Source organism: Populus nigra, chromosome 10, assembly GCF_951802175.1.
Source record: "Populus nigra chromosome 10, ddPopNigr1.1, whole genome shotgun sequence".
Lineage (NCBI taxonomy): Eukaryota > Viridiplantae > Streptophyta > Magnoliopsida > Malpighiales > Salicaceae > Populus > Populus nigra.
This window is the reverse complement of record NC_084861.1, coordinates 5,504,777-5,519,746: the sequence shown is the minus strand read 5'-3', so window position 1 is coordinate 5,519,746 and position 14,970 is coordinate 5,504,777. Positions and strand designations below refer to the sequence as shown.

General features: G+C 33.9%; 1 protein-coding gene across 4 annotated transcripts; it reads left to right on the top strand.

Moving 5' to 3' along the window:
• The first annotated feature begins 1,629 nt into the window (after positions 1–1,629).
• LOC133705461 (putative ion channel POLLUX-like 2) lies at positions 1,630–13,215 on the top strand. Of its 4 annotated transcripts, none has more exons than XM_062130681.1 (24): positions 1,631–1,951; positions 2,459–2,538; positions 2,887–3,005; positions 3,340–3,620; positions 4,444–4,515; positions 5,421–5,493; positions 5,836–5,934; positions 6,013–6,167; positions 6,253–6,357; positions 6,735–6,821; positions 7,930–8,014; positions 8,096–8,243; positions 8,638–8,714; positions 8,790–8,870; positions 10,006–10,200; positions 10,291–10,404; positions 11,325–11,405; positions 11,537–11,663; positions 11,748–11,824; positions 11,994–12,041; positions 12,133–12,202; positions 12,283–12,356; positions 12,585–12,695; positions 12,782–13,215. In XM_062130681.1, exons 1-24 carry the CDS (start codon positions 1,863–1,865, stop codon positions 12,881–12,883), a joined length of 2,550 nt encoding a protein of 849 aa, XP_061986665.1. In that variant the 5' UTR covers positions 1,631–1,862; the 3' UTR covers positions 12,884–13,215. The 4 variants fall into 4 exon arrangements, with proteins under 4 accessions (XP_061986666.1, XP_061986665.1, XP_061986664.1 ...); XM_062130680.1 differs by having other exon boundaries at positions 1,632–1,951; positions 11,325–11,417; XM_062130682.1 differs by lacking the exon at positions 11,994–12,041 and having other exon boundaries at positions 1,630–1,951; positions 11,325–11,417.
• Positions 13,216–14,970: the final 1,755 nt, after the last annotated feature.

The window sequence follows — 14,970 nt, the reverse complement described above, 5'->3', positions numbered from 1 at the left end:
TTAGAAAAAAAACTATGTGGAAAAAAACATTGTAGCAATTCACAATAATTTGCGAGGAAAGTTACAATGTTTCCCTTACATGTTGTAATTGTAATTCTTAACCAACTCAATATTAAAAAATAAAATAAAAAAAGATAATTTTAGAGAAAATCATAAAAAAAAACCATGTGGAGAAACACTGTAGCAATCAACAATGTTTTAAAGAAAAAAATCACAAAACTAAATTCTCAATCAGCTCAATATTAAAAAAATATAATCAAAAAATATAATTTTAGAAAATAAAAGAATAAAATAGAAAAATCACGTGAGAAAACACCGTAGCAATCCACAATATTTAAAAAAAAAATACAAAGTGAAATTTTTAACCAATTCAATATTAAAAAAAAATAAAACTGACAAGGATAATTTTGGGGAAAAAAAGAAAAAAAAGAGTGCAAAAAAAAGAATGCACTGTAAATTATTATTATAATCTATAGTGTATTGGATGTGAGTGAACAATAAATTTCCCATTCCCTTTGAACTTATTACTTAATATTAATGGTTAAGTATCAACCTTGTCTTGTTAAATACCAAACAACTTCCTCAAACAAAGCACTAATAAGATTTTTTTAATCTATAATAATCAGATTGGATTTGAGCTGTTTTTTGTGTATTAAAACTGCTGTTCAGAATTTCTACAAACCATCTAGGATTATAAAAATTAATTCATATTATCCAACACCTCAAAGATGTTTATAATTTGAAGGTGGAGATCATAGCAACTTGAATCCGTTGTTAAACTTGGCATGGCTCTACTTGTTAGGTCCACCAACTACCTTACCGACTAGTCTTTCTCCTTGGCCAAAGCTCTTCTTTGGCATTCTGTTTTAAATAGGGATAGAGTAAAATTTATTTATTTACTTTTTTTTGCTTAAAATTAATTTTTTATATGTATTTGAATTGTTTTGATGCATTGATATAAAAAATAATTTTTTTAAAACAAAATAAAAATTATTTTGATATATTTTCGAGTAAAAAATATTTTGAGAAGTAATCGATACATCACCTCAAACACTTCTAATTTTTTTTAATAAAATAAAATTATAAAATTGATTTAATTTGACCTAGTCAGCCTGTTGCGTTAATCCACAACTCCATCAATGGTTAAAATTCATTAACTTATTTTATTTTAATTTCTCAAAACAACATTTTCTGAAATTTTTTTTATTTATAAAAATAATACAGGTTAAAGTGGACTCCTAGGCCGTGTTTAATTCTTATGATCCCAAGCATTAATCCTTGTATATATACACACGTGGATTTCTTTTTTCGTTTTAATTAATGTAGGTGTTCGGCTCAGCATGCATGTATATTAATTAATATCATGGATTCTGAAATTAACAATTATATAAGTTTTTAGTGACCATATCATATTAGGTAACTACGTTACGCAAATATAAAATCATAAAAAAACAAATTTTTTAATCGTAAATTTTTATTAATAAACCACGTGGATTTCCTTCTAAAATTTGCCTAGAAACATCTCCTTTTTAAGAATTGAACGAAGCGGGCCAACGGCAATAACAAGATCCAAAAGTCCCGAACGAGGATAAAAAACAGATGGCCACTCACAACAAGTGGTCCACAAGATACCTTTGTCCTTCTGCAAGTCAGCAACACTGGCACTCCTAGACTGGAAAGGGTACTTACTCCTCTTTTCTCCTCTTTGTCTCTCCAGTTCCCCCTTCCCTTTTCCCTCTCAACAGAAAAACATCGCACTTTCTGCTGGTACATCACATCTCACCGCTCTCTTCCTTTTCTTTCTCTCTCAGTACTTTCCTCAAACACTGGATATAACAATATAAAAACATCGAAAAAGAGAGATGCTTCTCAGCCATTTGCAGAGCTCCCACCCATGGATCTTACCATCTCGAATCCCCAGACTGAATCAAACTCCTTCTTCACCTAAGAGGTCATTACTTCTCCATCTTCATTATCTGCACGCGCACGTTCTTTTGAGTTGATGTATGTAGCATTTTAAACTTATTTTCTGGAGTCAAGTACAACATTGACAATAACAAGAAGTGGACTTCATTAATTGAGATAGTTAAGACAGTGTGTGAACCTTTTATGGTAAATGTTGCTCACATAAAGATTTTTCCAGGAAAATATGTTGAAGAATTATTTTCCTACATAGTCGAGAATTGTTCGGCTTTGTTTGATTTCTTGGATGCAAAATACTCTGTAAGATAGGAGTTTCTTGAAGAATTTTTTATAGTATCAGCCCGATAGAGGTCTTCTTTGTTCTCTGCTGCTCTTGTTAAACAAAAATTTTCCGGTCTGAGCATTTAAGATGGCTACACTCAATAATTTTTTTTTTAACAGAAAAGATGGAAAAGTGTGCTAAATTCATGTGGTGTTGGTACTTTGTTTTATAGGATGACATCAACAACTTCACGCTGACAGTGTATTTTTACAGGAAATCGCTTCCATGCCGATTTTGGTGGATCAAGTCTCCAGCTTCTGGAGCTTGTAAGTTTGGATTATGCAACACTGGAGGTGAGTTTGAAGCCGTAACCCTTTACCACTCGTTTAGTGCTCAAGTATGATAACAAGGTCAGAACTGTACCTAGATTGGGGTTCTGTCTAGTTAAATGTAGTATCAAGTTCATCTATTTGTTTTACAAGGATGCAATTTTTTACTCAGAGCCCATAAGTTCTGAGGCAATAAGTTTGCAACCATTTCAGCACCTCAAATCAAAGAAAATGCTGTATCAATCTGTTTTGACATTAATTTCTGTGTCAATTGTTATCATAATCCTTCCTATTTTGGTGCTTAGCTGATACTACATCATCATTTTTAAATGAACTGTGATAACATTTTATCTTAAAAAATACATTTTTCAGGGAATTGTAAAGCCATTAATCAAAGCACATGGTATAAGTTCGATAGTGCGGTGTATACAGATATTCCAGATAATTCACATCCCAAGTTCTTGAGTTTGAAGCCAAATAGTAGCTCTGAGGTAAGCATTAAGTGAAAGAACCTGAATATGGAACAAGTTAAAAGTTGGATACACTGTAATAGAGGAATGGGATCTTCCTTTTCCATTTGTGATGTTTCCACAACGAGAAAATAAAAGAATGGTTTGGTTGCATTGATTCTTACTCTACTTCATGTGTACAATTTTATATATTTGGCTCATAGCGTTTTCTTTTGTTGTATATCTGGTACTGAAAGAAAAGAGATCTAGATTGATGTACAATATTTCTGCATATCTCGTTGTAGAAAATTTTACAAGTAAATGTGTTTGTTGTAATTTGTCATATTTATGTTGATGTGATCTACTGTATGTGCAGGATTGCCAAGCTAAACTTACAATTGGATCAATTGCAATGTGTTGCTTATTGACACACTTAAATTCTGCAAATACATTAATAAAGATTGTCAAAGACTTGCTTCCCTCCTTGGCTGGGACTTTTGGAACTACAAACTCCCCATTTGCTTGTGTATCTAATTCCTTGAACAAACCAACACCTCTGCAGTTGGATGTGTCCTTACCCTCATTTCAAGATATTAAGTGGAGCTTATCACGCCTACTTTATTTGTTCAACATGCAACTTGAAAGAAATGTTGCTACGTAAGTGAAACAATAAATATCCTTGTTCTGGTCCATGTGCCTGTTTTTTTTCTACCAGCTAGATCACAATAAGTTTTGTACGTTATCCCTTATGTTTTGAGGGATTAGAAGATAAGATGTCATCAAGACATTATGATACAAAGTTGATGTAGCTGCAGTTAAGGGAAAACAAACCATGGATTTGTTCTCCTGTAAAACAAAATAAGTAGAGTTCTAATGGCATAAATCCCAAGCATGTTTGTACAATCAAATGGTCTACTGATCACCAATTATGCCAAGAAGGTTTTCTATAGTTCTATCTGTCAATTATTCACTCTTAAATCTAACTGTGTTATTCTGCATTAGGAGTTTTGTGGTAAACTTGGCTGCTTGAGAAGCATTGCAATCGTTTTGAGTGTATAATGGGTTACTAGATTTCTGAGATGGATATTTAAATTAATATTTAGCAAACATTTGTAAATATGTGGACAACTTGATCTTTAGGGTTAGAATTTTGGTACCAAAGTACTTAATTGAAACCTTAACTTGAAAATTATACAGCCTGTGTATCGTTCTGGTATCTGTTAAATCTCTAAGGGTTAACATTTGGGCAACAAAGTATTTCAATGAAACCTTCACTGGAAAAGGACATGGTCTGCTTAAGGTATTTGTTAAATCTCTTCCATAGTTTAAATTCCCACAAAAAATAAGGCACCTAAAAAATTTAGCATCAGTCATTGGGTTATATTGGCAAATTATGTTTTTCAGCATGTGAAAAGTTATGAGGGCCCTATGTTTGGTTTGTTGTTTTTTAGTGATCATTTTTGTTGTAAACGTGTTGTAGGTCCTTTGTGGTGCTACTCGTGGCTTGCTTCTCATTTGTTGTCATTGGAGGTTTCCTGTTTTTCAAGTTCAGGTAACCTACCAACAACTGCTCCCTTTGGAGAATACAATGACAAAGGAGGATAGTTTTGTTACTTTCTGATGGAAAATGGAACTGTTTAGCTTTATGCATGCCTGCACCATGCCTTGATATTTTTGTCTCCAATACCTCTTGGTTTGGAACTTTTGCAAGATTGCAATGCACTAATTTTGCCATAATCCTTTGGCTTATGCAGATTGGAGGGACTATGTGGAAAATTAAAATGCATTGCATGGATAAAGCTATGCCCATATTTTTATTTGAGGATCTTTGTGCATTTCATGCATTAAGCTGTAGAGTTTAAACCAACAAACTTTTAACTTACATGTCATCTATATGCCTATCTTGCAGGCTATCATTTTTGTAACAAAAGTTTCATTTTCCTCAGGCTTATTTTAGTCACAGCCATTGCCTCCACTCTTCATGTTGTCACCTTTTTTGGTGGATATGATGACATTTTTAAACATTTGGTTGACATTGGACTTTCAGTGCCTTCTTGTTTGTTCCTTCTATGTGCTCTATTTTCAAGTTGATCAATGGACAAAAATGTGCAAACATTGCATAAAGAAGTTCCATCTATTGATGCCTCCATCCTGTATTTTGTCTCTTAAACTATTTGAAACAGACATTGGAGAGGATCTCTTCAGGTTTGATCTGGTTATAGCTCATCTCTGTTAACCAGATGTTAAGTTTCCATTCTATAAGCTGAAAATCTTCTATGTGAGCTTTTTTAGTAAAATCATTTTCCCTTTATCAATGCCAACCATTCTTTATTCATCAAGGAACTCACTCTAGCTGTGATCCGTTGCTTATTTGGTTCTTCTCTTAATTAACTCTGGCTGCATCTAGTGCTCTCACTTGTTTGCTAATCTGGGCTTGTGCTATGTTTAACAATACAGGGGTAGCCAATCTCTGGAGGACTGCTTCTGGGAAGCTTGGGCATGTTTGTGTTCATCTTCTACTCATTTAAGGGTGCGTTAAAGAGGTGAATGCTTACAGGAGTGATTATTAAGTGTGTAGGGATTAAAAGCTATTTCAATGTGTTTTTTGAGGGAATGTTTAATATATAAGAAAATGCATGATTTTGTTTTGGGTGGGATTTTATTTTATTTTTGTTGGGGGGTTGTTTACCTCTTCCAAATGCCACCATACATGATTAATAGTGGCCTTTGTAATTTTGCACGGATTTACCTCCAAGTGAACTTGGCTTTTGGAATTTCTAAAGTTCATTCATTAGAAAGATTTCCTACATTTTCAGAATTGTTTGCTTACATTTCTCTATTCTAAAGAACTTCATTATATATGGAACTGCAGCAAAGAACACGAGTTGAACGCGTTATTGGCTTTGTTCTTGCTATATGGGGTATATTGTTCTACTCTCGGCTACTGAGCACAATGACTGAACAGTTCAGGGTAAGCTATTGGAACAGGAACTACTTACTGATGCTGAATTGTATTTAAGTTGCATTCTTAAGACTGTTACTTGGACAGCATAACATGCAAAGACTCAGGGAAGGGGCACAAATGCAAGTTCTTGAGACTGATCATATCATCATTTGCGGAGTAAACAGTCGTCTTACTTTCATACTAAAGCAGCTAAACAAGTACCATGAGTTTGCTGTCCGCTTAGGTACTGCTACAGCTAGGTAATTAATTCTCATCTGCTAGGACTGTTCTGTTGCAGTATGTGTGCTATATGCACCTTTGATTGTGTTTTGTATGTCTTTACAGGAGGCAGAAAATTCTACTCATGTCTGACCTCCCAAGGAAGCAGATGGACAAGCTAGCCGACAATATCGCCAAAGATCTTAGCCACATTGATGTCCTCACCAAAAGGTATGGTATAATTAAATCCTCTTTGTTAATTGCTGCAGGGCTTGTGCAAAATCTTTCAACCATGTTCTTTTCTTTCCCTGTGGCTTTGCCAAGAGTTCCTTCTTTCGTCATCAACATCCTTTGGTTGTAACAGTTGTTTATTTTGGCGATAATTTAATTTCGATGCAAATATTTCATTACGCATGAATTTCTCTCTTTATAAGGCACACCAAGCATCTAGGACTTTTCTTTCAACAACTTTCTTCTCGTTAAAGAATTACCCATCAATAAAATTATTTTATAAATTCAAACAACCAGAACATATACATTACATTTGAATTTTAACAACCTATCTGTGAGTGTTCTGTTTTCACATGTTCAGCTTCTTATTTGTACAGTTGCAGCCTTAGCTTAACAAAATCATTTGCAAGAGCTGCAGCTGATAAGGCACGTTCCATAATTATACTGCCAACAAAAGGAGATGGGTAAGAAATTCAAAGCAACATTTGTAGGACTATCTGCTCATATTAATTGACATGTTAGCAATATGTCACACAAAACTGCTTCCCTTTCATTTTGTGGAAATCATCTTGTAGTACACGGACAAGCACCAGAGTTGTTTTGTTAATGATAGAGATATTCTTACCATGGTAAATGTCATTTTTAAGCTTAACTGTTAACCTGTAAATATTGTGGATAATATATTTGGATCTCGGTCCAAATTGTATCGATGAGCCATGTTTCCTTGATGCTTTATTGTGATGACTGATAAGGTTTGTACCTTAATTACATTGACAGAAGGAGTGCTGTCCTTCAGTGTCTTTTGTCCACTATGGTGGTCATTGGCCCTTACCATACGGGCAAAACTTTTCTCCACAGCATTGAATTTGTATCAAATAATGTTTACAATCAGTAGTAGATGAACTCAAGATTTGTAGGAAATATATTAGACCCTTCCAAGATGCTTCCCTGGATTTTGTTCAATATGCAACAACGAAACTTACAAAGAGTATGGTCATTAGCAACAAAGAAACTACAAAGATGCCACATTAAATTGACTGCATTTAATACCTTTTTGTTAATTTTTTCATCACTATTTGTACTTTTGCATGTCATTATCTTTACTGTCATAATTTAATCCGTTGATCAACTGCTTCCAGATCAAGTACATACATAACTTGAAGTGTTCCCTACTGTCTCCTTCTGTGCCTTTTGATCTCAATTTTGGCCTTTGGCATCTTGCTAGCGATATCAATGATTTTAATTTGCATGCACCTGAAATAATCAACATGATGACTTTGTTGAGGTGTTGGCCAATAGGACTTTGCTTGACCAAGAAATACTGTAGCTCTTATAGGGTTTACGGGAATATGGGGAAGGATAAAAGGATGTTGGATCTAATGGCCTCTGATTTTGTTAGAATGATGGAACTGACTGTTACAAGTCTCACTTTTTGTGCATCTGAATCTTGCTTCTTTTCTTAGTGAACAGATCATCTATGTTTTGGGAATGTGCAGTTCTAAGAATTTGTTTGCGAAAGCAAGACTAGAAAAAAACTAGAATTATATTAATTTTTGATCTTCTATTGATTAGGTATGAAATCGATACCAATGCATTTCTATCTGTGCTGGCCCTTCAACCTATTGCAAGGATGGATTCAGTTCCCACCATTGTTGAGGTATGTTAGGTTTTTCCTGATCACTTAATAAAGTTTATTGTGCAAAATTTAACTGAATATGGGGTTCATTTTGATATACAGGTTTCAAACACCAAAACATGCGAGCTTCTAAAATCAATTTCAGGAGTGAAAGTGGAGCCCGTGGAAAATGTTGCATCCAAATTATTTGTTCAATGTTCTCGACAGAAAGGGCTTATAAAGATCTACAGACACTTGCTTAATTATCAAAGTACGGTGTGAATTTCCCATACATAAATATGGCTACCAGTATTGTCTGTGAGAGAGAGACAGTTTAGGTTTCCTTTTGGGTTAATATGCTATTTCCTACTGAAAGAAAGCAGCACCACCTAAATACTACTTGAACCTTCCCAACTCTACTATCCGAAGCAAAAAAGAAAATTCCTGCCTAAACACAATTGGCTTTGGTTTGAATTAGAATGGTTCTGTGCAAATTGGGTTAATTCTTGGGCTATTAAAACATATCCCCATACAATACCCCTTGAAGTTAATCAGTTTAAATAGCAGAACTTTTTCCTTTTTCTATTGTATGAAATATCTTTTCCATTGCCCAATTTTGTATTTGTACAGAAAGCGCTAATCGGTATCATGTTTACGCGTTGCAGAAAATGTATTTAATCTTTGCAGTTTTCCTGCTCTAGCTGGAATTAAGTATTGGCAGCTAAGACGTGGATTTCAAGAGGTAATGTCATCCACATGGTTTCAGCTAGAAGATAGCTGTCATGCAGTCCACTAAGTTTGATATTTTCTTCTTCAGGTAGTGGTTTGTGGTCTCTACCGGAATGGGAAAATATTCTTCCACCCAGATGATGATGAGGTTGTGCAGCAAGCTGACAAAGTATGTGGATGTTATGGATTTCTGAACTAGCATACATGATCCTTTAGTTTGCGCATTTAGGATCCTAACCTTAAGATGCAATCCAGTGCAACTTCTAATTTCTATATGAAAGCAAAGAGTGGAACCTGAAATGCCAACCTATTTAGCCACATGAAACTGCTTTATCTTTTCAGTCTGACCCTGATTAAAAAATACTGAGGTTGTACTCAGAAAACTTCAGAATGATTATTGGATATTGTTGCAAATTGGCAATCATATATCAGCCTCATGGTTTATTAATTTCTAGGTGTGCATTGTTGTTTTTATTGTTTCACTGTCTTATCACATGCTGCCTATGGTATCTGATTTTAATATTTTTAAATCCGGTAAATCCAATAATCTACCTGGGAAAATATAAAGATAACAGATTAGTTTCAAGTAACAACATGCTGCAGCAGTTAGTTTGCTGCCAGGATAAATCTAACGGTTCCAAATTTGACTAAGAACAGGCATGCATATGAGCCCTTGCCCTTGCATGTCAATGAGTTGATTGATTGTTGCTGCAAAATAGTGTTGCTTCTATCTCTAATTGATGATTGCATGTTTGAGACTTGGAGTCAAATGCCTGCAGTTCACTGGATTTTACTGTATTTGGATCAGTTAATGATGGTAACTATAAACTAAATTAACATGTATCATTAAGTGGAAGTCAATGATGCTGTATAGTTCAATGGATTAGTTAAGTTACTATCTTCCCAGAAAAGATATTTTGAGCTTTAGGTTCTAGAATTACTATAAATTAGAGCAATTTCCAGTGTATGAAGGGTCACTATCTGTCATTTCCAACCATCACTGGCTGCATATAATTGTATGGTTGCCTAGTTTACCACTTTCTTCATGTTTTACTTTGTGAACATCAATGGTTTTATGTTATGCAGTATATATCCTATATGCCATGCCATTGTGTTGTCTTATGTTATTTCATTGTCAACTTCATTATATAAATTTTAGATGGCTACTACTTCACATGGAAAGATATGTTTACTCACAGTATATTGTTTCAAATATGTCTCCTTCACTCATGTTATTGGGTTGATTACGGTTCCCCCTTGATCTTATTTACTTGTTCTCTAATCTGCTCGCTTTTGCTACATAGATCTTGTTCATTGGTCCAGTTCACGGTAAAAGGAGCCCACAAATTGCATATTCCAGTGTCTTCAAAGAAGGAGCTTCCTTTTTTCAAAATCTGGAAGTTCCGGAAGATAACAGTGACAATTTAAATTCGGCTATAGAATTGAGAAAAACACGGCTTGAAAATATTGTAAAACGCTCCAACAGATCAGGGTCAAAGGTATCTTCTCCTAGAGATGATTGCTCAATCAATAGTTTACTTTTGGATTATATTTGTTGCTTTGTATGATTGTTTTGCTTGTCTATGTAGGCATCAGACTGGAGTCTAGGACCAAAAGAACGCATTCTTTTTCTTGGATGGCGCCCAGATGTTGTAGAAATGATAGACGAGTATGATAATTATCTTGGACCTGGGAGTGTGTTGGTATGCTGCTATATAATTTAGAGCTTTTAACTTGTTTATTTAAATGATAGCTTCTCAATTTTTCTTGCAGTTCATCTTCATACCTCTTAATTTAAATAATAAGTGCTCCTCAAATTTGGTTTTGCTTACCAGAAATTTAAAATTAAATTACACACAAGCAATTATAATGAGAACATGTATGATGTAGACGTGCAACTTATCAGAAATGGTTTAGGAACAGCCTATAAAAAATTATTGCTAACCTTAAGGCAGTCAATGATCCAGGATACATATCCCATGGATTAATTGATTAGTAAATTGATACATTTATTCTGGAGAATAGAGGAATACCATGTTGAAGGTAGCATTGGATATACACAGTAAAGAGATGATTTAGTCAGCTGTAGTCTGTATTGGAGAATTTAAATGTTTCAGAATTGTTGTTTGCAGAATGCTTCTGTAGAAATGTACCATTATCATAAATATCCTTTGTTTAGCTTCTAACTCCGTGAAAGTGTATATGGACATTTTGTTTGCGTCATTGTATCCAGATTCCCACCAAGAGGGTTTCTTTGTTGCACTTTTCCAGTTTTCAGCCCTCAAAGGATTTTACCAATAGCGTTTTGTCAATTTCCATTTCTTACTGAATAAGACTGAATTGCCTGTTTGTTTCCAGTCCCATTGATAACTTCTCATGTCAAAGCATAACTTTCTATGCTTTGTTTCTCCTCTTCTTCATCTTCTTCTTGTCGAGTCTCCTCTCGCATTTAGTATCTGTTTAGCTATTGGACAATTTAAGTCTGGCGTCCCCTGTGATTTGACTTATAATTTTTGGAACTTGATAGAACAGAACTTAATGTTTACACATGACGTGCTTTCAGCTTCTAGATCAAACGTGTTGATCTATAGTTTAGTTTCACCTCCTCTACAAATACATGCAGGAGATATTATCAGATGTGCCATTAGATGAGAGGAAGAGGACCAGCAGCGTTGCTAATCAAAGAAAACTCAAAAACATCCAGGTTTCCCACAGGGTACTATCTAATTCATCCAAGCCAAGAACAGCCATTTTACACCATTTTCTTTATTTTGTTTTTCTTGGAAACATTCTTTTCTTTGAGTCTAATGCTTTATGATCTTTCAAATATTGCAGATTGGAAACCCCGTGAATTTTGATGCATTACAGGAAACCATATTGGATATTCAGAATTCTTTCAATAAAGATGAAGATATTTCCTTTTCAATCGTGGTAATATCTGATAGAGAATGGCTTCTAGGAGGTAAAAATACGTGCCTTGGAGATAACAACATGCAAAGCTTTATTGGGTTGACGTGGCGTCGCACTAATTGTTATCTATCTTCAGATCCATCCAGGGCAGACAAGCAATCTGCTTTCTCTCTTCTTCTTGCTGAAAATATCTGCAACAAACTTGGAGTCAAGGTGAACATGATTCCTGTTAATTTCAGTTGATCATATGGATCCAAGTTTTTTATTTCTGAAGATTAGTTTTGAGAGTTTTTAATCCAAAAAAATTTAGCCATAATGAATTGATCTATCTTTTCGAGAAATGATAATCAACTCATCAATATAACAAACAACTGTTCTGCAGGTACAAAATCTAGTTGCAGAGATTGTCGACTCAAAATTAGGCAAACAAGTAACACATCCTATAACAGCCTTGTTCAGCTTTATGTCAAGAACACTGTTGTTTTGTGTGGGTATTTATTAAGCTCATGCTATCTCTTCAGATTTCAAGAATCAAGCCATCCTTGACTTATATAGCAGCAGAGGAAGTAATGAGCCTTGTGACAGCTCAAGGTCTCGAATCATTGTACTCTACTTGCTGTTACACTATTCCATTATTACCATGTTCGAGTAACTTTTTGTTTACATAACAGTTGCAGAGAACAGTGAATTGAATGAGGTGTGGAAAGACATCTTGAATGCAGAGGGTGATGAAATTTATGTGAAGGTAAATTCATCTTCCTTGTATTGTATTTTGGTGTCAAGCCTCCTTAGGTGAGTTAGGCATATTTCTCATCAAAGAGTGACTCGGTCGTGGAAGGAGATTCGGGGCTGCTCTTTTCCATTTCCTTGAGTTGCGGGTGATGGAGTAAACATTCTAGAATTAGTATGGAGTTTATTCAGTACCAACCCATTTTACACATTTTAGCTACATTATTCTGTGTTTCTTTGGCAGGACATCAACCTCTACATGAAGGAGGGGGAGAATCCTTCATTCGCAGAGCTCTCTGAAAGGGCATATTTGCGTCGAGAGGTTGCTATAGGCTATGTGAAAGATTCTAGAAAGGTATAGACGATTAAGAAAGTATATTAGCATTTGGTTTAGGTTTTAACCATTTTGGTCTAGACATCTCACCAACCTTAATTTTGCAGGTTATCAATCCAAATGTAAAATCAGAACCCCTTTCCCTGTCTTTGACTGACGCATTAATCGTTATCTCCGAGCTTGAAGGAGAGCAGCCCATTGTTTTGTAAACGTGAACTTTCAGTCATCATCTGCCTTTGCTCCCGCTTCCTGCATTTTTTTTTTCCATTGTTGCAGGGCATCTTTGTTTCTGTCTAATGTGGATGCTGCCTAACAAGCAGAAACAGTGTCAAAATCATCCCAAATAAAAGAAAAATGACGAGAGAGAAGATTAATGGTAGTTTAACTAAAGGAATGGCTACCCAGAGCAGAGTCATACAGTATACAGTGTGTAAATATGCGGGAAAATCCCTTGTCCTGTATTTTTTGCCCCAAGGAGGTTGGCACAGGTGATGCTGGTTGATAATTTTCAAATTGGTTTGTAACCAGAATTTAGATACCACTTTTAGCTGTTCATCTGATCAGAAAATTTTTGCGAGGATGGGATTATTGTAACCATGACTTGAGAACAAAAATTGTGGCCGCATCCAATCAACCAGTAAGCGGGCACTTGATGACCCTTGAGAGCTCATAGCATGGTTATTAGAACCGGATTGGACTAGTTGGTTTAACCAGTAAATCGGACCTAGGACCGGTTTGGTTCAAGGGTTTAGTAATTAATTTGGTAAGAACTGGATTGATTTGGCCTGAACTGAATCAGTCAAGAATTGGATTCAACTGGGTTGATCCGTTTCAAAGCCAACCCGTCACGTGTCATTTGATAAAAAAAAAATTGAAAAAAAATAGCTCTTTTTAGGGACCCTCGTAGATCCAAACTCTCGTTCAGTTATGATGCACTCTGGCTCAAAGCTTTGTTGCTTTTTCTATGTAACTTTGGATGTATAGTTCAATCTGTCTTTAAATAATTGAACAAGTTTTTAATGTTTTTAATTGTTTCAATCATATATTTGAATGGTATTCAATTATTTAATATGTAATTTAATTTAGAAGAAATGTGAGATCTGCGAGTACTGAGCAGAACTGTTTCTGAGTATGGTTAGATTGTGTTTTTTAAAATTTTTATTTTTTTTAAGTTTTAAATTAATATATATAGTTTTTTTATTATTTTAATATATTAATATTAAAAATAAAATAAATATTTTAATATATCGCTACACTCTAAAAAAAACTCAAGTGTATTCATTGAGGAAAAATTTAGGAAAATTAGAGCTCCTTCTTGAACTGCAAGTGATTTTTTTAAAATTTTTAATTTGATCATTAAATTATTATTTTGCATATTTTATCATTTTTTAACCCAAATCAATACTTAATTGAATTTTTTTTTACGGAGGGTTGAATTGAAAAATAGATAAATAAAGTAAAAAAAAAGTGAAATAGATGGTGGTTTTGAAATTTATCTTAAAAATTTATTTTTGTCCCTTGTTTTTTTTACTCTTAGGTGATCATTTTTAAAAAATCTATTTTGATACCAAACTTTATTTTCTTTATTTATCAATCACTTTTTTGGTGGGGGAGAAAGAGAGACTCGTCGGATTTCAATGTAAAGAGAAAAAATTATCATTTGTGACAATTCTAACTATTAAAACAGTCGATTTATTGTCAAATAATTTTATGCAATGAGAAGAATTTAGAGTAAGTGTTTTTTTGCTTTCATTGGAAGTGCCTAAAAACACAAATATGAACCCGAGAAGATTTTTTATTTCAGGTTTTTAGGTGTTTTTTTTGTATTATTAAACCATAGATTGATTTAACAAAGTACATGGAGTGGGTTCTAAGTGTTTTGGGTTAAAAATATTCTCCATCCTATCAACTTAAAAAAAAAAAAAACAAAACAAAAAGCCCCTACACATGTCATTTCTTAATGGGCCAAGCACTTGGCTTGACTTACTAGGGTCAGCAACGCGCGATCTCATTATTTTTTTATTTTAATTTTTTAATTAATAGCTTTTTAATATATATTTTTTACATAATTTTTAAATTTATGTTTTAATTAATACTTGTTCTGTGTCATTTCTCTGGCTTATTAAGCATTTTTTAAATGATTGTAATTTTTTGAATTATATTGGGTGTATTTAATTTTTTAAAAGGCTATTATGATACATCTATAATTTTTTATATATTATAGATTAAATTTATTTTTAAAAATTTAAAATGTTTTATTTTTTTATAATATTTTTAATATGTACAGTCTTACATA

Excerpts from the sequence above, each read along its gene's own strand:
- LOC133705461 (XM_062130680.1), top strand. The coding sequence starts at position 1,863 with ATGCTTCTCAGCCATTTGCAGAGCTCCCACCCATGGATCTTACCATCT. Across the intron at positions 5,494-5,835 it reads CATCTTCTACTCATTTAAGG|CAAAGAACACGAGTTGAACG; the intron begins GTGCGTTAAAGA and ends ATGGAACTGCAG. Across the intron at positions 10,201-10,290 it reads CCAACAGATCAGGGTCAAAG|GCATCAGACTGGAGTCTAGG; the intron begins GTATCTTCTCCT and ends TTGTCTATGTAG.